The sequence below is a fragment of the Gordionus sp. m RMFG-2023 genome, chromosome 4 (assembly GCF_954871325.1).
Source record: "Gordionus sp. m RMFG-2023 chromosome 4, tfGorSpeb1-WG-v2, whole genome shotgun sequence".
In the NCBI taxonomy this organism is placed as follows: Eukaryota; Metazoa; Nematomorpha; class Gordioida; order Chordodea; family Parachordodidae; genus Gordionus; species Gordionus sp. m RMFG-2023.
This window is the reverse complement of record NC_088778.1, coordinates 1,493,339-1,518,565: the sequence shown is the minus strand read 5'-3', so window position 1 is coordinate 1,518,565 and position 25,227 is coordinate 1,493,339. Positions and strand designations below refer to the sequence as shown.

General features: G+C 31.3%; 1 protein-coding gene and 1 non-coding gene across 2 annotated transcripts; both read left to right on the top strand.

Moving 5' to 3' along the window:
• Positions 1–6,032: 6,032 nt before the first annotated feature.
• On the top strand, positions 6,033–23,101 carry LOC135929123 (CD109 antigen-like). Its single transcript, XM_065465637.1, has 31 exons — positions 6,033–6,186; positions 6,254–6,444; positions 6,574–6,599; positions 7,398–7,563; positions 8,107–8,229; positions 8,468–8,541; positions 10,282–10,324; positions 10,515–10,702; positions 10,909–11,130; positions 11,529–11,708; positions 11,825–11,995; positions 14,353–14,541; positions 15,001–15,150; positions 15,274–15,391; positions 15,515–15,695; positions 15,895–16,015; positions 16,909–17,025; positions 17,315–17,407; positions 17,540–17,668; positions 17,774–17,936; positions 18,086–18,271; positions 18,598–18,727; positions 19,099–19,255; positions 19,312–19,389; positions 19,713–19,893; positions 20,045–20,208; positions 20,520–20,741; positions 20,872–21,259; positions 21,648–21,889; positions 22,006–22,108; positions 22,812–23,101. Exons 1-31 carry the CDS (start codon positions 6,116–6,118, stop codon positions 22,937–22,939), a joined length of 4,695 nt encoding a protein of 1,564 aa, XP_065321709.1. The 5' UTR covers positions 6,033–6,115; the 3' UTR covers positions 22,940–23,101.
• LOC135929242 (U6 spliceosomal RNA) lies at positions 13,888–13,993 on the top strand. The gene has a single exon (XR_010572546.1). It is a non-coding gene; the product is annotated as a U6 spliceosomal RNA (small nuclear RNA).
• Positions 23,102–25,227: the final 2,126 nt, after the last annotated feature.

The following is a 25,227-nucleotide window of genomic DNA, read 5'->3' as shown; positions in this document are numbered from 1 at the left end:
TAGCAGTAAAGGCTGCGAGTTCGGTTTAGTTGCTAAAAGTTAACCTGTTCCAGTTGTGGCCTTTTTCAGCTTTTGAAGGTTTTTGTAATGATTTGTATCAAATGTTTGATTAAAAATAATAAGAAAATTATATATGGAAAGACACACACACAAAATGCGTAAAAGTGATTTTATTGACGAAATAGACCATATTGTTAATTCAATAAGATTCTGACATTTATATATTATATAATAATGTATATATATATATCTTAGTTCAACTCAGCCACCGTATATTTTTAAAACAAAATACCTAATTATTTATATTATAAAAAATCTCTTCTACTCTAGCTAAAAGAAAAGGATAATAGATAAGTCGCAAAAATATTAAAATCACTTTCATAAATATTAAATAAAAACAAATCCCCAAGGAAAAATGGTTATTTTTCAAATTATTTGGTGTTAAATTACCGTGAAATAATATTTAAAAAAAAATTGATTTTGTAAAGATGAATTATTGAAAGAGAGAAAAAAAGTCACGTTATTTCATTAATATAGTGTCAATCAATATTTCTACAGGTTCCCCAAATCCTGAATCCGTTTTTTAAAATGATGGAACAAGACTCTGTTTTTTTTTGTGTCTAAATATTCATATTAGTGCACACAAATTAAGCATTCACGCACATCCCTTGTTTAAATTTGAGGTTGCCTTTTTTTTATTAATATCGTGGATTCAAAATTTTAAATCTTCTAAAAATTATGTTATCGTCTGCGTTCTTATTTCGTTTAATTTCCAAATATTCCTTTTTTTTTAGGATTATAAGGTAAATTTATTCGTGTTACATTTTTGTACGATATTACCAGAGTTGTTAATCCTGTATCTAGATATAAAAATGTGGTATCTGTATCAAGATAGATTTTTGATTACATAATCTGTATCTAGATATTATTTTAGACGTTGTATCGGTATCTAGATCCATTTAAAAAGTATCTTTTAACAACTCTGGATATTACGAAGTGAAGAATGAAAAAAAAAAGTATAAATTTCATCCAATTAGCACGAGGCCATTTGAAATGCACTATTATCGCTTGCAACTTAGTGTTGTTAACCGGCTCGATTTGAACCGATTTTAAAAACCGCTAACTCAACATTATATCTAGCAAAATATTGCCTAGGCATCGAGATATCGCCAATAGATGTTCAATCCTATGTGCCATCTTTGAGCAAAATCTTCAAGAGTTGGCCGTTTTTAAAAACCGGCTCGAATTGAGCCGTTTAGCAACACTACTTGGCAACCCGACATTCGAAACGATCAATTTGTGCGCACCATATATCTAATATATGTAATTATAAAAATATAAAAAAAACTAAGCTGTGTTAAACCGGTTAAGGAAAATTATTTAATAGCTTTTATTTTTTAACTGGTCGCCAACGATAATCGCATCGTAAAATAGGAATTAGGGATATTTAAAAAAATAATGAAGGGTTTGTTTTAAGTGTTTTGGGTCTTACTTTTTAGGTTGCTTAAGTAACCAAATTGAACCAGGCCACACCACCCCCTTAAAATTTAATTTTAAAATTTTTATAAAAAGTTAACCTCTCATATTAACAAAATGAATAAGTTATAAATTGATTGCGATAATGTTGGGAAAACGTATTCAACAAAATATTGGTTATAGGGTAGAATATATTTAATAATTGCGATATTGAAAAATATTAATTCCTATTAAATATTAATTTGAGCCTTGTCAAGATATGTCGTCTAGTGTTTTCGACTAAGAATGCGTAAACAAAGATGGGAGGCGCCTATATGGGCCAATGTAAACTTTTCGATCCATTATCATACTAGATTTCTCGGATGACTGGCATTTGGTATAAACCAATAATCTCACCCCTCAAGATTATCTGGCTAATGAAGATGGGAAATGACGATAATAAAAAAAATCAAGTTTAGAGTGAATAACTTCCCAAGCGTAAATATACGCCTGATGCCAAATGAATTTATTTGGAACGACGATTCTCGAACACCTTTTTCCTTAACATCCTTATAGAATTGATCTTGGATTAGATGCGAAAGTTTTATCCATGATTTTCAGATTAAAACCAATATCCTTTAAATATGTAAGCGGGTTAGGTCTGGGCGATAATTTGTGATGGCCTAAATTTGTTATTTAGCCGACATCCAAAACTATCGAGTCAGAGCATTTGCACTTCTACCGATAGGATACGGGTCTTGGCTCTTTGGTATATGTTAGTCTGCAATTCCTGAATCATCCAGTAGAATAAGTAAAATTACTAAGCAAATATTTGTTATGACGAAGCCCGACTCATAAAATGACATAATAAGATTTCAAGTAAGGATGAAGGTTAAAGACTCTTTTAAGGACCCCAAAGCATAGTTGATACAAAAAAAGATCTCACATTGGTAGGTGTGCACACATTTCTTAAAATTATTAATGGGTATCTGCATTGTTAATATGACAATCACAATTATATAGGACAACAAACGGTATACTTGCTTACTCTGATGAGTATAATGGATATCATATCCTTAAGCAGAATAAATCTATCCATTACAAAAAGGGCCTTTACACATGTAGTCACCTTTTTGAGAGTAGGTAATATTAGGTAACTCTTGTATTTGCAATAAATGTTAATGGAACACAAATAATTGATCTGGAAAAACGAGATCATTATACTGAGCCAGCACAGAATTTGCAGGAAATGATAGGATGAATACCTTTTATTTTCGATATCTATATTCTCAACTTTGATGGTCCTTCTACTACCCAAATACGTTATAAGATAAGTCATTAGTAAACTCTTTCAATAAAGTTGGACTTCTAATTACCTTGGTTATGATCATTGTTTATACATGTAAGGGCGGCTTCCGGTATAAGCCATTCTATCTTAAGTTTGCTTCTCTGATAGCCATCGGCACATAACCATTCGGCAGGATTCCCAGGAAACTAATAATCACCAATGTGAGTGTCATAGAATAATTGGGATAGATCTTAAATTTATTATATAGAAACGATTTATTGTTAAGGAAAACACTTGAAGGGTCTACTAATTTGTAATAAGGAAATGATAAAGGGTGATGACATTGATCAATCATTATATTCGAAGAAGGTTCAGAAGGTATGTATTTTTGAGGACAAAAATTATACCATGATTGGTAATATAAGTTCTAATCAACCATCCATAGTTGACAGATATTAATGCCATCCATTAAAAAAAACTTTTGTAGAATTTAATAACTTAATAGCTATATATTTTTTTATATAAACTTTCAACAAAACCAATGTAATTAAAAATTAATGCTAAAATTTTAAAAAAAATGAACATTATAAAATTTGATTTTTTAGTAAAATTTTCATCCGTGATTCCCTGAAAATCAATCCTTGAACTTCTTCGTCTAGAAAAAAATATTATGAGGTTCTAAGAAAAATAACGAAAGATAAATTGAGAAATCTTTAATGCAAATATATAATATACTTTATTATAAGATTTTTAAAACTCTCATTTTAGTGAGAAATTATTACTGAGTGTCGTCAGGTCTTATCACAGTTCATCCAAAGTCGGTCTAGATAAAATAAATTTACTGGACTTCCAGTCATCGCTCTTAGAGATATTCAGTTCAGATGTCTCATCTTCTAGCTCAATAGCCGTGAAAATTTTCGGCAAATAAAGAGAAAGAGAGGGTTGGGGGGGGGGGGGGGGCTAAACAAATTTTTATAAAAGTTGTTTGCTACTTTCTTTTTATGGGGAATATTTTCCAGATGACAATTTCGCTTCAGAATCTTAGAAGGATTCTCAAAAATTTCAACTAAGAATCAGGGACACGGGAACGAAACGTTGAGTAAGTTTACGCGAACGCAACCGGAACGTGTATTTTCCGGAACCTTGCCGGAACGTTTTTAAAAATATATACAAATTTCTTATCGTTAATTTCTATAAATTAAATTTTTTTATTTTAATCAATCTAACAGGTGCATATATTAAGTCGTTTCCCTTTTCTATTGTCTTTTATGATTTAATAATCAATAATTCACGTTAAATTATATTCAAAAATACTAACAAAGTACATAACAATTAGCAAAGTAGTAAATCAAAAACTTTTTTTTATAGAACACTGGGAATTGCAATAAAATAAAAAAAATCATGTCCACTAGGAATTAGCCTAAATGGTATCAGCAAACTCCATGTAGGCAGGTTCTAAGTGTTGGACCATTGTTTTGAGACTCGGTGATGGATCTTTTAGGCCGCATTCATAGGGGATCCGATCAGACACGGTTTAACAGCTGATCGATTTTAAAAATCGGTTTATGAGAATCAATTTTTCTTTACTAAAACCCCAATATTTCTTAGGTTATTATCATGCGTAGAATTAAAGATAAAATTAATATTATTTTTTTAAAAAAAAATTTGAACTCATTAAAACAGATTTTAAAAATCGATCAGCTGTTAAATCGTGTCTGATCGGACTCACTATGAATGCGGCCTTAGAAAATGTATAATCGGTTTGAGATGCGATAATCGATTTCATTTAATCATTAAATAAAGATTAATTAAAATGTGTAGATTAAATAAACAAAATATATATTTTCAAAAAGCTGGAACGAAACTGGAACAATTTTATTTTTTGGGCAGGAAACGGAAGTTCATTGTGCCGGGTCCCTGATTATGATTCGATATTTTAAAAAAAAATTTGGGATAGTTGAGTGAGGGGGGGGGGAGTGTGATAAAGTATTAATAATCTTATTATAGGCTGAGAGTCGTGTTCGCCCACCAACTAAGGTATCTAAATAGATACTGGTGATAGCTTCGAAAGATTTGCTTAGCGGTAATTGGATCGATTATTATCATTTTGAGATTTTCCAAGAATATTCGGCTCGAAAGAAGGTTCGAATAAGGGCGTCTAGACCGAGAAACAAGAGCAGCTGATATCTTGAAAACTAAGAGTCGAAAATTATATTCGATTTTACGAGAATGATTATAAAAGTTTATAAAGTCCTGAGCTGTTTTAAATATTGTTAAATTTTTGGTGTTTAAAAATTTATAACTATGAGTGAAAAAAACCGTGTTTAGATTGGAGGATAGGCTTACATTTTAAAGTTATTTACATTCAAAAACACTCCTCCAGGAATAACTTTTTTTTTAGCTATTTTCATTTAAGCTGGTAGAAAACCAAGGCTGAGCGGCACCATAATTCTGGCAAGGATCCATGATGCAACCTTCCCCTAACCCTAACTCTAACCCTAACCTATCTTGCTTCTCCTGCTGTATGATCTCATTTTATATAGAATATTGAATATTTTATCCTTAATAAAAATATGAAAAATATTATTTTTTTCTACGCCTATAAACATTGAAATTAAATTATTTTATTATCCTTATTATCTGATCGGTATCTATATTATTAGTATTAATCGGATACCTACAGGCTCGGCCCCCGGATTTTAATTTTTTTAAATAAACCCGGAGCCGGGACTGAAAATTTTTCCAAATATACCCGGGCCGGGCCGGGCCGGGCCGGGACTTATGTTAAAACAAATATTTGAAGACGCCATTAATTAGCTATAAAAAATCACAAATAAATAAAATATATTTTTAAAAATCCGGGCCCGGCCTGACCGGGCCGTATAACTGGTACCTCTGCAGGTCTCTGCTATTAATAAAGAAAACATTTTTTTTTAATTATTTTCCTTCATTTTCTATTTGTAATTTCGTCATTTTTTTTTCTTCTTTTTTTATCCGCAAAACTTGTATTTTAAATTCTTCTCTATTTTTTATTTATATTTTTTTGCCACTTTATTTGCACTTAAATAAGTTAATACGTCCAAACAAGGATAAAACGCTCAGAGAAAAGTAAATTTAATTTAATATTTATTTTTTTTTGTCACAATTCAATTCAATTAAATTAAATTTTGTTGATTTTTCTTTCTTGTAAATGTAATTTAAATTGTTTTTTTTTTGTTTGTTTGTTGTTTATTCTTAAAAATGACTTAATTCATTCATCTTGGTCATATGTTGTTTAACATTAAAAAAAATTTTTAAATAAAAGTTTCTTATTAAAATTTTTTAGAATTCAAAAGAAAAATATATATATTTTAATAATCTATTAAATCAAAGATGTATCTGAAGTATGGTGCATTCCTTTGGTTCTGTATCGTTCATTCGACATTCGCGCAGGAACCAAGAAGGTACTTCGCAATTTTAGATTAAAAAAATATAAATTTCCTTTTTTTTTCACCTCTCTCGCCTTTACAGCGCGGAAGAAATATTCGGTACAACTAAGAACGATTACGTAGCGTTCGCGCCTAAAGTGTTTAGGCCCGGTACGCCTTTTAGGATATCGGTCATAATATTCAACCCCGATTGGATAGAAAGCAAATTTACTTTCGAACTAGTCGACGCAACGGATATCGCGCTTACTAGGGTCGAACAATTTTACGAACCCGGTAAAAAAAACCCTTTTGATAAATTATTATTCCACAAAAAAAATTTAGATAAAAATTAAAGTTAATTAGCTCCATCTATTAATATTGTAATTATTCATTTATTTTTATATATATATATTAAACCTCAAGGAACGTTGACGGTGACGGATTTAGCGGTAAAAAAAATTTTTTAATAAATTTCTATTTTTAAAAAAAAAAAATTCTACCCATATGTTTTATTATTGACATTTGTCATATTATAGGATTAACTAATTCGTTCGAAATCTGATTTGGATTGATTTTGTATAAATTTTACCTTAAATAATAGAAATTTTCGATAATCGATTCGAGATTGACAGCCCAGAAAAGTCAAAAAATTTTAGTATAAATTTTACCCTAAATAATAGAAGTTTTCGATAATGATTCGATGGACAGCCTGTAAAAGTCAAAAATCTGTTACGCGATCCTTCACATTTTTTTTATACATTTTAATCCCAATGTTAATTCTCTACCAAAGTGTTACTTTAGTTCTCCAAAGAATTTTAAGGGCGCCAGTTAGATCCTTTAGAATTAGACATTCAGCGTTAGTAGCGGGGATTCCCCATAAAAACTAGCTAAGTTTCCTATCCTAACAATACAATGACATTTATTTCATATTTTTTGTTGTTATTTTTCATATAGTTTCTTGTTATCTTAGCTAGGAGATCACACACCATAAAAATGATTTTTTAAAAAATGAAAAGATTAATCTTAATATTAATTATTTTAAACATGTTTTTTAAGAATCGATTTTAATCAAAAAAAAATAAAATAATAAGTATACATAGAACACTATAATTATCAGTCGAAGAATATAAAAAAAATTGGCCCATATGAGTACTACGTTTGCCCTGTGCTCAGATTATATAGAAAAAAAATATATTCTTTTTTTCTCAAAACGCTCATTTTGGATAAATGGATGGATGGATATAAAGATACCAACCGTGTTAGACCCGGGTATCTATTACGATCTCAAGTTGACAGTCGTCGGTCCCAAAGTTTCTTACGACATCCTAGAAAAGCGCAGATTGTTACTGAGTCGAAACACCGCCAGTTTATTCATTCAATTGGACAGACCGCTCTACAGGGGCGACGATATTGGTGAGATAAATTTATCATTTTCTAATAATATTCTATATTCATTTCGCAATATTCTACGAAACAAAAAAAAATTAGGGGTTTTATTTATTAACTATTTTTATACTAAGTTCTAAACAATGAACCTAAAAAAAATTTTTCTTTCGCCGAATTTAGGAAAATAATTATCTTCCAAGCAATGACAATAATACCATGCATTCATTAAAAGTGTACGGCATTGAAAACAGCTGAGGACGCCATTACCCATATCATTCTTAAAAATTTTAAAATGCCTGACGCAAACTTTATTTAAAGAATTGCCTGATCATCGAGATAATAGGAAGGCCATTTATCGATATTTAATAGTAGTTTTTTAACATGAGAATAATTACTATATGGGTTACCAAAATGGCGGGTCCACAGCTGATTTGCATTCAACGACGCTTTCGAAAGGCATTATTATTGAATGCATCGTCAGTCTAGGTATTATTATACCTTCATTGCTCCCGAAACGCGGAATAATTGACAGCTCTCAGAACGATCTATATTTTATTATGTATACCTTAGTTTCGATAAGGGTTATAGCGGTCTTGCCCGACTTAACTTCTTTCAAGGGTCTCGTTAACATATTCATAGAAGATTCCCGCAAACATAGGATAGTCCAATGGTTAGATCAAAGTGTTGGTGTAGGTTTGTATTATTTAATGTATATTTATAAAAGATAGAATATGTTCTAACTATAAATCATAGACCTGCAGGCAGGGCCCCTAGACCCGGCCTGTCCCGGATACACGGGCCCGGTCCTAAAAATATAAAACCCGGACCGGGTCGAAAAATTTTAAAAAAAAGGCAAGAAATTTAGATGAGGACGAATATTTTCAAATTTATCTTATTTAAATTTTTTTTTAAAAAAAATATATATTTAAAGGTCTGATTAGCAAGGAATTCGCTCTCGGTTCGCATCCCATATCAGGGAAATGGAGCGTCCACGCTTTCATAAAGGTAAAAATATTTACTCTATAAATGATTGTATGTACAAATAATACGTTTTTATTGTGTCGTTTAACCAGATTTGAAAGTTAGGGCCATAAGCTTATCTGCTTAGCGTAATGTTTGAATAATTTGGTTTTATAACTATACTTCATAGCTATTGGTTTTAACAAAACTTTTGATGACTCTGTCAATCTCACTATATTTCGTATAGAAATTCATCGGAGACAAGCAGAGATACCATTGAACGACGCCCAATCAGGGTTTTTTTTCAAATTGCATTCCTAATTTTTATAGCCTAATGTCGGTTTAAAATATTTGGTTTTTTAGAATAAACGGCCCGGCCCGGATATTTAAAAATTATTTTTAAAAAAAAATTGTCTTAACTTAGTTTAAAAAAAAATATATTATATGGTATAAAATATATACACCGAGCGCTATGCGACGCGGATTTAAGGTTAATTGAGTTTTAAACTTGATCAGCTGTTAGTTTGCTCTCGTGGATATAAAGTCTAATTAATATATATATATAATCTTGATCAGCTGTTAGTGTGTTCTCGTGATACTAAGCATAATTAATATATATATATAAACTTGATCAGCTGTTAGTTATCTCGTGATATAAAGAATAATTAATATATATAAACTTGATCAGCTGTTAGTTTGCTCTCGTAATATAAAGAATAAAGTAATTATAAACTTGATCAGCTGCCCTCGTGATATAAAGCACATTTTATTATCGTGACCAGAAAACCAGGAAACTGTCAGAAACCAATCAAATCCTAAACCTACAACTTTAATATTCTTTAGTAGATTTTTCTGGCTCAATATTTTATTTTGTTTGAGGATCTAAAAATTTCGGAATTTACAAATGTTTTTATTTAGTAGTTTAAAATATTTTGATTTTTTTTTCTTCCTATTTGCTTTAAACAACGTTTTTCTAGAACAGGATACCTAGGAACAGGACTAAAATCTTAGAACTGCAACCTCTTATATAAATCTTTGAAAAATCGAAAAACCGATGTCAGAATTATTTAGATTGGAACCAGGAATCACCAACTTCTGCGATAAAGTCAAGTTTTTCCCCAGTTTTCTAAAGAAACATTCATACTTAGTTCTGATGTCTACAGCCAATTTATTCTACTTCCTAAGCGATCATTTTTTGGAGGTAGACTTATTAATGGAAAATATCTTAGACAGCAGGCCCTTGCCCCTAGGTGATAATGGCAAAAATGGTTTAGGTTGGATTTTTTAGGGGGCATCCGATCCTATACTATTTAACAGCTGAGCCATTTCAAAATTCATGTTAATTGAGATCTATTTAATATTAATAAATTAAATAAAAATGTCTTCCTACAAAACAGATTTTGTAAAGCGATCAGCTGTCAAATCATGTTTAGATTAGAACCAGCTATGAATCCAGCAGCCCCAGTTTTTTTTGCGGACCTGTGAGCCCAAATCAAGGGATGATGGAAAATTTAGAACTCTACTCTTGAAAAAAAAATTTTAAAACGAAAAACGAAATCGTAAAAGAAAAAGGTCATCTTAAATAGGTCCAAACCAGTCCTGGTCTAAATAAACCCAGGGTTGTATGGTTAGTTCTGTAATTTGTTTGTTCTGCGCTCTAAATTGGGGTTCCTTGGGTCATTTGGGATGGGGAAAAATAATGCTAAAAAAAAGAATCTTCTAGGTTTTTTACCAATTTAATTAAATAAATATGATATTTTAAATTTTATTTATTTTTTAAAACAGGGGGAACGCGAAATTATTAAACCATTCGACATTAGTGACGATCGTAAGAAAATTAACATATCCTTTTCTAAATTGAACAATGAGGTAAAATTATAAGGGGTTTTTTTGTGGTTATATTTTTTAAAAAAAAGGACAGTACATCTATAGAAGAAGAAAAATATGGTATTAATATGCTAGTGTCTATATAGTCTATAGGTGTCACTCATATATGACAAATATTTATAATCTTTAAGAGTTGCCGATATTCGAGATTAAGATAGATATCGTTCCGTTCCAGGTGGTAGGAAAAGATGTGTCAGGTGTCATTGAAGCCATTTATAAGTTTGGGGAACCTGTCCATTCAACCGGACATATAAAGGTGTCGTTCGAGAACAATCCCGAATGCTCTCTCAAAACTTACGAACAAGATATTGCCCTGCCAGTATTCTAATAAATAAAATAAATACAAATTTTTTTAATCAGCTGATTTTCTCCAAATTATTGATTTTTTTTTTACAAATCCTAGAATGTAAATGTAAAAAAATTGAAGATATCTCTCAACCAATAAAAAAAAAAGCATATTACTGTGACGTAATCAATTTTATTATAAATATCCTCTATACAAAAAAAAAATATAAAAATATAAAGGAAGGGTATTTCGAATTTAACATACCATACCCGGAAATAGAAAAGCTTTGTAGCACCCCGTTAATCGGCGTCCTAATCATCAAGGTGTCAATCATAGACGAGGCCTCGCGGATCGAAAGCGTCGCTTTTGTGCCCACCAAATTTTTCGTTTTCCCTTTCAAAGTCGTGTTTTCTTCCAGCAATCCCACCTCCTTCAAGCCCGGGTTAACTTATATAGGCTACGTAAAAAAAAATATGAAATCGAAATCATTTTAACATTTTGAATATAAAATTTGAGAAAAATTATTGGTTCCTGTGCGCTGGGAATCAATAGTTCGATTCTCATATGACATTGAGGATTCATTTATTTAAAGTGACAGGCGTTTTAAAGTCAGCTCTAAATGGACAGTGTCGTAGGCTGTGAAATGGTATTTAGCTTGGTATAGATTCCTTCAATGTGGCGGACATCAATGTATGTATAAAACATGCCCTACTTGTTATTCCGGATTTATGTAGGAAGAAAAATTGGCATAATGAGAGAGATTTCAAAATAATGGAATGGCTTCTCTTTCTTGGTAGCGGAGGGACAAAAATAAAATGAGTTGGTACGAATTTAAATATTACCATTATATATATAAAAGGTGAAAGTGATTCAACAAGATGGGAGACCCCTTCCCGCCTACGATGAGGACATAGTGGTAAAGGCGACGGCTAGTTCCGTGGCACCGCCATTCTTCGAAAAATCTTACCCGATAAACGCCGATGGGATAGTTCGGTTCGAGATTACTATACCCCCCGATATTATCACCCTTACTATAAATGTAAAGATACACAAATATAACATAATCATCATTCTAAATTCTTCTTTCTTTTTTCCTTTTTATCTATTCTTTTCTTTTTATATGAGTTCCTTTTTATATTTTTTTTTTGTCAAAAGGCCCTGCTGATAAAATCCAAGATCGGTGCCGTAAGCAAAATCGAGAACATTCAGCAATCGAATACGAATTCCTTCTTAGCCCTTTCGCTGTTAACCTTTGAACCCAAAGCCGGAGAAGTAGCGGAATTCGAAGCCAGAGCAACCGACCCCATCTTCGAAATATTTTACATCGTTAGAATTATTACTTTTTAATTGAACATTTTAATTGACTAATTCAACGAGAGTCTAGAGTCCGATCTAGTCGGTAGGTCTTATCCCTAACTCGGACCGGTCTAGAGACCGAAGTTTGCCCCGATTTTATGTGATTCAATATGCCGAAACAAAAATAACCGGCCTAATGTGACGATCTTCGACAGTTAAATCCTTACTCACGTTATCGGTATTCGATATCCGCGATATTTGTTCGGGTCGACTTAAAAAGGGTGATATTGGTCCATCACCGGTAAAAATGGCATCTGAGTGATCTGCATGAAATATTTATACTCAAAAAAAAGCAATAAGAATTAATATCTCTTCTCTCCTCTTCTCGCCTCTTCTGTTCTCTTCTCTCCTCTTCTATTCCTTGGAGTCTCAGAATTTTTATCAATTTTTAATTAATTAATCAATAGCGATTTTTTAAAATTTGAAGATAAAAACATGATTTGTCCAAATTGGGTAAAAGTACTCACAAAACATAAATTTAAAACTAGTGTTGTTAAATCGTTCGATTTAAGCCGATTTATAAAAACGGCTAACTCAATATTTTAGCCCAGAAAAATATTGACCAAGCCTCGAGATCGTTAACAGATGTTCAAACCTTAGCGAATTCTCTAAGGCTCCCATAATATCTTTCCTGCCTTTTATTAAAATTCGCTCAAAATGAGCCGTTCAATAACACTATTCTAGACAATTTTGCTTTGAACATTCTTGTGGAACACATTTCCGGTATAAATTGAGATTTTTAAATTTTGAAAAATTTAATTTTATGATTCGAAAAGATTTTTTAAAAATGTATTAGTTGTCATCTGAAAATTATTTTATTTTATGAAACTATTGCTTATCCGAGAATGCAGTTTTCGGATGGGAAATTTGGGGTTAAGCATGCTGACCAGCTGAGAAGGGGAATAGAATCAGGTCGGTTGAGGTCCGGAAGTGGTTGTTAAAGACAATTAATCCAAAAATGACAAAAGGTCAAATAATTTCAAAATAAAAATAAGATAATGACTCATCCTGAGTCTTTTACAATTCAAAGTCAAATGCTTGCGCCGTTGTTACACGGCCAAATTATTACGCGTAAAAAAAACTGTACTACAACAAATTAAAGAAAAAACAACTCCAATTACAACTAAATGGAAGAATAATTTGGACTAAATTTAGATTTTTTTAAAAATAATGAAAAAGTTATTTATTTTGACGAATAATTTTTTTTAATCTTTCTTTTCGTATCAAATAATTTCGTATCTGTAAAAAGTATCGGAATACTGAATAATAAAAAGTAATAAATTATGTATAGAACGTTTTATTTATGCTCTTTAAAACAGGTGAAAAAAATGTTATGGTGAACGTAGGATCTATGTGCCTCCAAGTCCTAAAGATCCATCCATAACTCTTGAACTACAGAAATAAATAATCATTAATTTTGCTTTTTGTTATAATATTGAAAAAAAATATAGTATACACTATACGTTTACAAGTTCAATAATAACCTTGATAATTTTCTTGGTTATTTTGTAGATGTTATTTAAAAATATGTTATATTTCCATTTTTTAAGAAAAGATATAGAATAAATTTAAAAATTAATAATTACAATAAAAAAAATTAATAAATTAATATTATATAATAGATGGCGCTAAATACTTTAAGGTATGATAATGAAAGGAATATGATAAATTTGAATACGAAATTTTGGTAATTAAATTTTTAATTTAAGGCTTTAGCTATATAATTATATTAAATACATCACTAACGTTAAACATAAAGATAAAATTAGATAAAAAACATAATATGTTTAATAAAACACCATATTCACAAATTAAGTAATAATTGCACCTTATATAATCATAACTAAAACCATTTTTAAGTTGTACTGCTTCGGCGGTACATATAATAAAATTGGAACGATACAGAGAAGATTAGCATGGCCCCTGCGCAAGGATGACACGCAAAATCGTGAAGCGTTCCTAATTTTTTTTTGAAGATTTTTCTTAAATCTAAAAAAACCTCATTCTATAAAAACGGAAGTTCCCTAATAAACATATGTCCAAAGGGAAGAGATAACGATTAAATTTGGAATGTTTAATTTTTTTCTTCCTCAGCTATATCAACCGGTTCAGAATTTAAATTTTTTAGGAAGTGAAAAGACCCAGTGAAGTCCCAAATTTAAGGATCTCCCTAAAGATCAAGGAACAGGAGTTAAGCCATCTGGTCCTTAGGCCATCATCTTTTGATAAATTAGCTGGCACCGGGATGCTTGATATTCGGGCCCATATATATATATATCTAATATTAATAATAAAATAATTGCGTTATTTTTCAAATTTGGGATTAGGTGTTATCCAGAGGCACCATAACATTCACGGGGAATGTAGTGATAGGAGAAAGGAATATAGTTTCTTTCTATGTGGCGCTTACTACAGATATGGCCCCTTTGGCTAGATTGGTAGCCTTTTACATCAAGGACAGGGAACTAATCGTTGACGCCCTCAATTTCAAGGTCACGGGAATTTTCAGGAATCAAGTTAAATATTGATATTTATTATCGGGCCGGATATAAGTAATTATGGGACGCCTGTCGGAATTTTTAACTCTATTAACTCTATTTAGCGGATATTTTGATAACGGGATCTTAATCGAAATTGATTTTCTGAGACCGACCCGGTCCATTTTACCCCGAGTTCGATGAGTTGCCCATAAATCAATTTCTTGTTTGGTTGGTGGTCTCAAAATGCCCAATCAAACAAGTTTAAGATTCTGAACACGTCTAAATGTCTCTTCTAGAATTACCATATGGTTGTTTGCCCAGATTTTTTTTTTCAAAAAATGCTAATCACGTGACCAGAAAAACTAGCCAATCTTAGTTGGTAGTTTATGCAGATTGAAACCCGTTTAGAAAAAAATGTAATCATATGTTTTCCTTCCATAATCGTTTTCCCTTCTATATTTCGGAATTTTTTTAAAAAAAATCGTAATAACGTAGGTCGATGCCACCTTCACAAAGCCGGTGGTGCCACCTCACACGGAGGCGGATCTCGTCATCCATACCAATCCCGATTCCTTGGTTTGCGTTCTTTCTTTGGACAAAAGGGTCGTCATATACAGCAGAGCCTACGATGTCACGCCTTACGACGTTATACATTTTTATGCTACTTCTTTTTCATGCCAATATATTGGCGGTTTATTTATTTTGCGTTTCTTTAAAACTTTTGTTTGTAAAAAGGTGTTTAAAAAAATAAACTATAAAAAAAATAAGGTATTGTTATCTCTTTCCCAATTCGACACAACTGAGGGTGGCTTCAACGTTTTGGAAAATGGCGAAGTATCTGTTACGATTGGCGGGAGAGATACTTTGACCATAATCGACCAATCGGGTTTCTTAAAATATATAATTTTAATTTAACGAAGATGGTTTCTAAAAGTGTTTATAAAAAATAAATTATATATATATACCTTTTCTTCCTACAAAATGTATATATATATTTTTTTTCTGTTAGGTCTTCAAGTGTTTACCGATGCTGATATAGATTTTTCTAGAAGTTCTAACATGCTTCCAGAAGGTAAATGCGTCGGGGATTGCACATTTAGCCCCTACGTAAGTCAAGGAGGGTTGACAGAAGAACTAGGGTATATCAGAAAGTTTTTCCCGGACACCTGGATATGGAAGTGCCTGCCAACGTTTGTTAATTTTTTTTATATTCATTTTTTTTAGAGTTAATTCGAGTTCCGATTTTTTTGGAGGAAAATAAATTTTTTGATTTTATTTTGAAATTCCAAAAAGCGGTTTTATCAGCTGTTTTTTGTGTTTTTTATCTATGTTTCTTGGGGAGATTTTTTTTCTTCCACTTTTGCTCTTTCAAAAATGTAATTATTTTAGAAGTCCAGAGGGTGAAGTCGCCATCAAAGAGATAAGCCCGGATTACCTGACCTATTGGGTCACCAGCGTCTTTTCGCTCCACCCTGAATACGGTTTAGGAATTTTGCCGGCTCCTACATTGGTTCAGATTAAATATTTATTATTTTTTAAAGATTGTATTGAATTCATTACGCAACTTAAACCAATGACATATAATAATACCTAGACTTACGATGATTTCCTTAAAGGTGTACATCTATGAAAACAGCTGTAGACACCATTTTGAATACCCATATCATTATTAAACATTTTAAACGAGAGGCCAATTTATCCCTATGTCTTGCGCCAACTTTATTAAAGAATCGCCTGATCATCGGGATAATGGGGAACGCAAATTATCAATTCAATACTAGTATTTAAACATGAAAATAATTACTATATGGGTTACCAAAATGGCTTGTCCACAGCTGATTTGCATTCAACAACGCTTTCGAATTTATTAATAATCAAATGTCATTGACTTAAACTCATCCTAATCATTAATAATTCCCAACTTTAATTAATAATAACTAGACTTAATTCATAAACGAATAGTCGAAATCAACGTTTTTGAAATTATTTGGTTCGTTATCTCGAGATCGAATAATACCTGTGATGTTTGACTGATGACATTTGATCGAGCCCAGTTCGAATTGTATTTTTTTTTAATAAGGGCGATTTCGTTTGTCAGAGTTTTTGGGTGGAAGGGGAGGGAGGGTATTTTATTTTGTTCTTAGAAGATTTATTTTTGCAGCTCAATCGGAAATAGTTGCTATTGAGATATACTAAAAAAAATATTCCATTATTTGCTTCCGCTAGGTTTTTATACGAATGGTAACATATTTTTTTTTATGATAAGATTTGAAAACCGGAAAAATCCGAACCGGGTCTAATCTAGGAACCGGAAACGGAACCTCCGTTCTCAACTATCGGAAGTTAAAATATCGATACCCGTGAATTTTTTATTTTTTAAATCTTCTACTTAATTTTTTTTAGTTGAGAGTATTTGTGCCCTTCTTCACGTTCGTCAAGGCACCCACCTTTGTCATTCTAGGGGAAGTCGTTGTCATTCAAGTTGTCGTTTTCTTTTATGGGGACGTCCCATTAAAATCGGTATTAATTATTTATTTTTTAAAATATGTCATCTAAAAACAATTTTCAAATTAATTACTAATGTTATTTTAAATATTATATTTTGAAAAGTGCCAAGTTATAATTAGACTCTTTAATATTGTAACTTGGCCAAAGTTATTCGTTACATTTTATTTTTTAAAAAGTGACTGTTACAATTATATTTTTCGCCCAAAAATTAACTCATTACCCATACTTTAAATAACACTAGTAATTAAACATCCACAAATCTACATTATTTTATTGTTTTGATTTGGTGCCCGTTGTAAAGGTATTGGTTGAAATTCGGGAATCTCCTCAATTTTTGCACATACTCAAAGATGGATCCACTAGACCAGGGATTAGGAAAGGATTGATACCAGCAGTAAACCTCTGATCTTTTTATTTTCACTTTTATAAGTAAGGACAACTAAGAAAGTGTAAATTTTTGGAAAATCTAATTATTGACCCTTACATATACTTAGTATATTTACTTATATTTTCTTGGAATCTTTAGATTAGACCTGGCGGATCGGGAGTTATTCTATTTCCGATTAAACCAATAGTGCTTGGATCGATAGAACTTATCATTGATTCTCAATCCATTCCGTACTCCGATTCGTCCATTAAAGTCTTCGAAGTCAGGGTTAGTTCTTCCATTTATTTATTTTTTCGTCCTTTTTTTTTAAAAAAAAATTCTTTTATTCTTAAACTTCGTCTATTTTTTTTTTATTTTAATTTGAAAAAAAAGGCTGGAGGCTTGCCGGTCACTGTTACAGACACGCTGTTCATAGATCTGAAGCAATTCATTCCTTGCGGCAGAAAAGAAACCCTCGTTTTTTCCCAGGTCTATCCGCTTCTATTTCCTCCGGGAGTCATACCGGGATCTTTAAATATTGATGTCGCAGTTACAGGTTTTAATTTTTGGCGGCAATTCTTATACAAATCTATATTACTATTTCTTAAATTCCAAAAATGATCCGTAGAAGATTTATCGATTTACTGGACACTATAAAAAAAAAACCCCGATCAATTTTATTAAATATCACCAAAAAAAACAAAGGGGATATACTGGGACCGGTTATAACGGGACTGACCGATGATAAGTTTCTACAATTTCTTCCCACGGGCTGTGCGGAGCAAAACTTGATATACTTCGGACCCCTGATATATACGTACAAGTACCTGCTAGCCACTCAACAACTAGAGGATTCTTTCAGGCTAAAAGCTATCATCAATATGCAGAAAGGTTCAATATTTTTTTTTATCCCTCTCAACGAAATTTTCGAGGAGCCAAAATCTTTTCTAAAAAGGGGGGGGGGGGAATCAGAACTTTTGAAATGCTTTAATCCCGCGCCGTAAATTTTGATATTTCATTGGTGAGTTTCGCGCCTATTAAAATTTTGTAGGTCTTTTGATTAGTAGGTTACATATTTTTAAAGATTATTTGAGTTTTACACAAAAATTATTATTTATGGGGTAAAAGATGTACTGAATGGCCATGCACGTTAAATGGTTATCTAAGTGAAACAAAACATGTGTTTTTTAAAGTACAAAATTTCCGTATAAATCTAGGATACGTAGTAGAGTTAAGTTTCCAACGACCAGATGGTTCCTTCGCGACATTTCCGCTAATCGTGCTGCCTCCCACGCTTCCTCCGATTCCAGCTCTACCGCCAACACTGCACAACGCGCCTAGCACATGGTTTAAAGATTTTTTTTTTCTAACAAAAAAAATATAAAATAAACAAACATCCGTGAAAATGTATGTATTAGTTTGATTTACAATTTTCCCATATTTAGTCATGTGATTCATTTGAGTGAGTAACAGAGTTGCTGTCTACAGGGCTATCGATTAAATTGCTTCACTTATTAAAAATGAACATCAATATAATTTAAATAAATTGATAGTTTTGTGTCTTAAAATCGTCTGGTTATGCATTTTATTTTTTTTTAATATGTTGATTCATTTGTTTATTTCACAAAAATTTTACGTTGAACTTTGTAAAAAAAATTTTTATTATTATTCTCTTAATATAACACAACTTATCCTTTAAAATTATTTATATCAAAAAGGCTAACGGCTTTCGTGGTCAAGTTATTCAAGCAGGCGACTCCTTTCATATACATCGATCAGAAGGTTATTATTGGCGCCATTAACTGGCTGACCACCAAGCAGGGACCCTCAGGAGAATTCTTGGAAGATGGAGCTCTCCTACTCGATTCTATTCAAGTTTGAAGATAAATTCTTGACCTCTTTCATAATTTGTTTTTTTTACTTATTACAAGGGTGTCGATATCAAGAACGTTTATTCTCTCACCGCATTTGTGGTCATCGCTTTGATCGAGAACAAAGACTTTTCCAAAGTAAATAAAAATAATTTAGTTTCTGTATTCTTTATCTTTTATTTCTATTCTATTCTTTCCAGTTTTTTTTTCTTTTTTTTTTTCCTTTTCTTCATTTTTTCATATAAATTTAGCCATTTGCATCCCCGTCTTAAATGGGCTTGCAAATTGACACGGGATAATTTTTAAAATGGTTTCTAGGTCCGGCCAATATGGTAATTTTTTGCGAGTGGTCCGGCTCGCCCCAGAAATATTTCCAACGGTTATATGGGCAGGGTCGATACAATCTATCCTAATTTGACCTTATCATTTTATATATTAAATTTTTATAAATTTTCCTCCAGGAAATACCAATTATAACAGCCGTCATTTCCAAATCCCTATTATTCTTGGAATCCAATCTTCCCACCTTATTCGAGGATCCTTACAAGCTATCTATCACGTGTTATGCACTCACTCTAGCTAAAAGTTCTAAAGCACCCTTTTGCGCGGACACCATTTACAAAATGGCCGTTAAAGATGATAGTTTTAAAAAATATATATATATATAAAACGAAAATAAATTCCCACCCATAACTTAATTTTTTAATTATATTTTTTTTATCTTTATTTGGTCCAAGAAGGCCCGGGCTTAAATGATCCTTTTATTCCAATAAAATAATTTTTTTTCAAAAAGTTTATATCCATTGGACGTATCTGGATAACGGAAGATTGAGCGTGGAAACCACGGCTTACAACTTACTCACGCATCTCTTACTCAACAGAATTTCGGACGCTACCAAGATCGCCAGATGGCTTGTCGTTCAGCAAGGCGGATATGGTGGCTTCTATTCGACTCAGGTTTACTATTTGATAACGTGTGTAGAAATAGATTTCGAATCAAGTAGGAGAAAGAAACAAAGACGATAATTTTGTTAGAATACGGATAAACAATTATTCGAATATAAACAATAATTATCCGCCAACTGTGAATGAGGGGTTATATAACGATTTCGAAACCCTAAGTTTATTGGTCGAACACCCCCCGAACTTAGCATTTGTGACTGACGGGCACTAAAATTTGATGTTGGGACTATTTCCTCTCTTCCCTATTAACGGCATTTACCATTTTGCCCCGTGATAATTTAATAATTTTTTTAAAAAAATCAAAGGATACGATAATAGCTCTACAAGCATTGGCCCTATTTTCCGAATTGACGTTCTGTCCCGATCCCATATACAGAGTCAAAATCAAATTTGGCGACAAAATTTTTCCCTTCACAATTAATAGAATTAACGCGATACTATATCAAACCGTTTCCTTACCTATAGGCGATATCATCCCCAAGGAAATCTTTATAGATGCAGCTGGACAAGGTGTGGGATTAGTGCAGGTAGGGAAATGAATAAAAAAAATGATCAGAGTCGTAAGTGCAAACTATAAGAAGAGTGATAAAAGATTCTAAGCAAAGGATTATGACTTAAATAATGTAAAGCGTAATCTTATTCTTTTTTTTCTATAAGGTAACCTCTAATTATCACTTGGACGAAAAGGCGATAGGCTCGTTTAAAGGAAAGGCCAGTAGTAAGTCAAAGGAAGAAGTTCTTAGCGTCAAGCCAAAGGTAGTAACTATTACTGGCAAGTCAAAGGAAGAAGTTACAGACAAGCCAAAAATAGAAACTTTTACTGGCAAGTCAAAGGAAGAAGTTACAGACAAGCCAAGGGTAGAAACTTCTATTGGCAAGTCAAAGGGAGAAGCTATTGGCAAATCAAAGGGAGAAGTTATCAGTAAACCTACTCTGAACTCTACAATGGTGGATAATTCTTCCACTTTTTCTCCTATAATTCTAAGAATAGATAATGGATCGGCAATAAAATCCAATTTAACCTTCATAACAGCTTTGTCTAAAGGTTGAGCTATATAAAATTAATTATTTTTTTTAATAAAAACATCTTGCTTAGTTATAGTAGGATAATAGTTTTTAAAAAAAATCAGTTACAAAATATTTTATATTTGGGTGGGAGTTCCAACTTTCACAAGATACATCAAGGTTATAAAGTATCGTATAAGGCAAAAAATGTTGGTCAAAAAAATTGGTTAAGCAGATATTTTAACGGAATTCTCCAGCGACCTGTAGGGAAGCCAAATTTTACAGCTTAGAGGCCGCGAATTATTGGGCGGGGGCTCATAAGAGTTTGTCCCTGTTGTATGTACATCAACTCTTAATAAAAAATATTTATTTAGGCTCCAAAACACTTCGAAAATTTATATATATATATAACTCTCAATAATAATAAGCCAATGTAGATCAAGGTAAACAACATTTCTCTTTACTCATCATCACGTTGGCGAGCAGTGAAATATTGGGAGTCAAAGCTTGTACAAAGTGGAATCTGGATAAGCCTTCCGACAGTGGATTTACGATGCTGGAAATGGGAGTTCCCACCGGATTCAAGCCTGATGTAGGATCGGTGAGTTTGATAGACAGCTTAGCTTCGGTCAAGGAAGACAAAGACAAATTGGTCTTTTACCTTAATGGGGTAAAGAGTTTAATTGATGATTTTTTTTCCCCCTAAACAATCTGTTTCTTCCCTAGGAAAAATTGATCTTCAAAAGGAAATATTAAGAATTGCTCTTCTTTTATATATATATATAGGTTACCGGAAGTCAAATATGTTTGGAATACAAATTGAAGAGAATAGATTTGGTCGGAAATCAAAAGCCCGTTCCTTGTAAAATTTACCAATATTATAACCCAGGTTGGTTATATTATTATTATTTTATATAAAAATCATATTAGAATGTAAAGCTATGTCCCTAGCGTCTCGATTCTGAATGGTCCACGGGATCGGCCCGATGGGTCGGTCCGCTGGGTCAACTATCTTATCCAGACGCTAAAACACGGCCCGTCATACGCTCAAAGGCACATATTACTATTAAATAAGATTACCGCTATTTAGATCTTTTTAAAATTACGATATTCGAATGAAATTTAAGAATTGTCCGATTTGAAAACTTAGTCATTTTTTAAATCACCTATCATTGAGCGCTCTTTAGTAAGGAGTCAAGTTCTGGATCTCTGGCATCTCGGAAACAAAATTTGCTTAAAAATAGGATTTTGTGTTTACAATTTAGCGGAAGGTCAATAATTCTAACAGATTTTACAAATGAATCTTATTCAATAAGTGTTGTTAAGATGCTTCAATCTATTCAATTTTTTAATTTTAGATAAAAACGTCTGAAATCAAGATTTTTGCTAAAATATTATCTTAGGCTAGACCCTTTCAGCCGTCTGGGCAAATTTTCCAAGTTCGCTTAATTTACTTTTAAACTAAAATCTTGAGTTTTAATTCTTTTTTTAAGAATGGGCTAAAATGGAGTTTCCATCTTCATCATTATGCAAATCGGATTCAAATATATTTTTTCCCAAGTTCCCTAAATTAATATCACATACAATTGTAGATACTGTTGTGACAAAATTCCTAGACGCTGTAACGGAACGCTTGAAGACGGTATGCGATTTGTGCAAAGCGGGATGCGTTAATTCTTGTCCAGCGTTTGATATATCCGCAAATTCCACTAAATACTAATTCATATATTATTGTATGTAAATAAAAACAAAATTGATTTTAAAAATTTTTATAACCTCCATTCATATATATTTTTTTAATATTCTTATTTTTTTTAAATGAATAGATTTGTAGTTTTTTTAAACAGTAATGATTTATTTAAATAAAGTGTATGTTTTTAAATCACGCATATTTAAAATAGTTGAAGCAAATTGAGTGACGCCACTCTTATATAATATAAGAGTGGTGTCACTCAATTAGTTATATTATACTAAATTATGACATGACAGAAATGTGGAATAAGCCCAGAATTGCCAGGAAAAAGATTATTCTTGTTGTGACAGATTTTTGTAAAAAAAAATAAGAATTAAAAAAATGTGGGCCTGTTTATAAACATATTCGTTGTCAGTCGTCAATCAAATATTGTTCAAAAAAAAATTAATTTATTTTATTATTACTAGCATCCATATTTATTTATTTTTTAAATTAAACTTACAAAAGTAACAAAATTATTAGTAAATGTAAACAACATTTTCTGCCAGCTTTATATATATATATATATCTCAGAATCTCATATTTCTTAGAAAAAAAAAATAATAATGATCTTCCAAATACTTCTAAAGCATCATAAAAGATGGCAAACATTCCCCTAAAAAAAATAAAATAAGAGTAGAGATCTAAAGAAAAACTCTCGAGCTTGCATTAAATCAGATCACAGAAGGAATGGCACACACTTATATATTCTTTACAACTTCAATTTTTAAAGATTTTGTATGAAAGTATATGTTATTTAAAAAGTGTAATAATATTAAATGTTTTTATTGCATACCTCCCAGATATTCAATTACAAATTTTAATCTAGGTATTTTATTAGCGCTAAAATAAAAATGAAAGGGAACAAAATGTCGCCCATGCTATTTTTTACCTATATGTTTATGGGGCTTTCTAAAATTAAACACTTAAAATCAAATAGCGCGTGCGCAAATTCAACAAATGGGAATAATGTGTCGTTTGTCAGGAGATATCAAGAAGCATCGAAAAAGATTTATCGCCTCTGATTTAAAAAAATTTCTAAAGATCTCTTTTTTCTAGATGTTCCTCGCATTAAGAAAAAAAAATTTATTTTTTTTGGTCAGATTAGTTTGCTTCCACAAATTCTTAAAGCTCCATATGGTCCTTTGCTTTACTACATTTTTTTTGATAAATTCTCTTTCGATCAGAAATATTTGCTCGGACCTTCATATAATTAAAGAAAACAAATCGATAGGATATAATAGGTCTAAAAAGGTTATTTTTTTCATATCAAACAAAAATTATTTTATTTTGTAAAATACATTCTAAAAAAAATAATATTTACTGCACTCCAATTTGTTGCAATTATTGGAAGTAGTTAATAGCTCTAAGCTCTTTAAGATTTATATTTTTATAAAAATAATGATAGATTTGTGAATGATAATAAAAAATTCCCAGAATTTTAACTTAAAATGTCGTTTTACGTCAATCAAACAAATTCGATATGAGCATGAGAATTCAGGGATCTTATTTAATAAAACTAAATCATCAAGATCAGCTGTTCTTAAGCAACTATACATATTAGACGAAGTCAGAATTTGATTTTTATTAATTAAATTAAAATATGTATTTTATATGAGTAAATTAACATTTTATTTTGTTAGACACATTATTAGCTATTTCAAAAATCTTTTATATTATTAAATAACCACGAATTAAATATTTAAAAAAAAATAAATTATCAGTCTATAATAATTTTAAAAACTAAATGCAATTATTAAAATAAAAGTATTATGTTTTAAAAATAACTCATGCATTCAAATTGTATCGTCTGCTCTTGTTCTGTAGTATTTAATCCCAATTATCTTTGTTACAATTATCAATTAAATGTAAAATACTCTTTATATATATCTCAATAAGTATATCTCATGGATTTATTAGACCTTCTATATTTTTTATTTACAGTATGGCAGGCCTTAGAAATTTTTTAAAATGAATATTAAATTTATCGATTTTATGTTGAATTTTTTATGTAAAATAAAAATACGCGATTTTATTTATAGAAAGTAGACGCCAAATAACATATATCGTTTATTTTGAATAATTATAAAAAATTAATTTCTATATTAAATTCAAGCCGAACCGGGCCGGCAATTTTTTAAAAAAAATTTCGGGTTCGGGTCGAGCCGGGCTTGAAAAATTAGGCCCGATGCAGATCACCAGAGTTGTTAAAAGATACTTTTTAAATGGATCTAGATACAGATACAACGTCTAAAATAATATCTAGATACAGATTA

Coding starts and splice junctions, on each gene's coding strand:
- LOC135929123 (XM_065465637.1), top strand. CDS start 6,116: ATGTATCTGAAGTATGGTGCATTCCTTTGGTTCTGTATCGTTCATTCG. Junction 8,230..8,467: donor AGATCAAAGTGTTGGTGTAG/GTTTGTATTATT, acceptor ATATATTTAAAG/GTCTGATTAGCAAGGAATTC. Junction 17,669..17,773: donor TTAAAGTCTTCGAAGTCAGG/GTTAGTTCTTCC, acceptor TTGAAAAAAAAG/GCTGGAGGCTTGCCGGTCAC.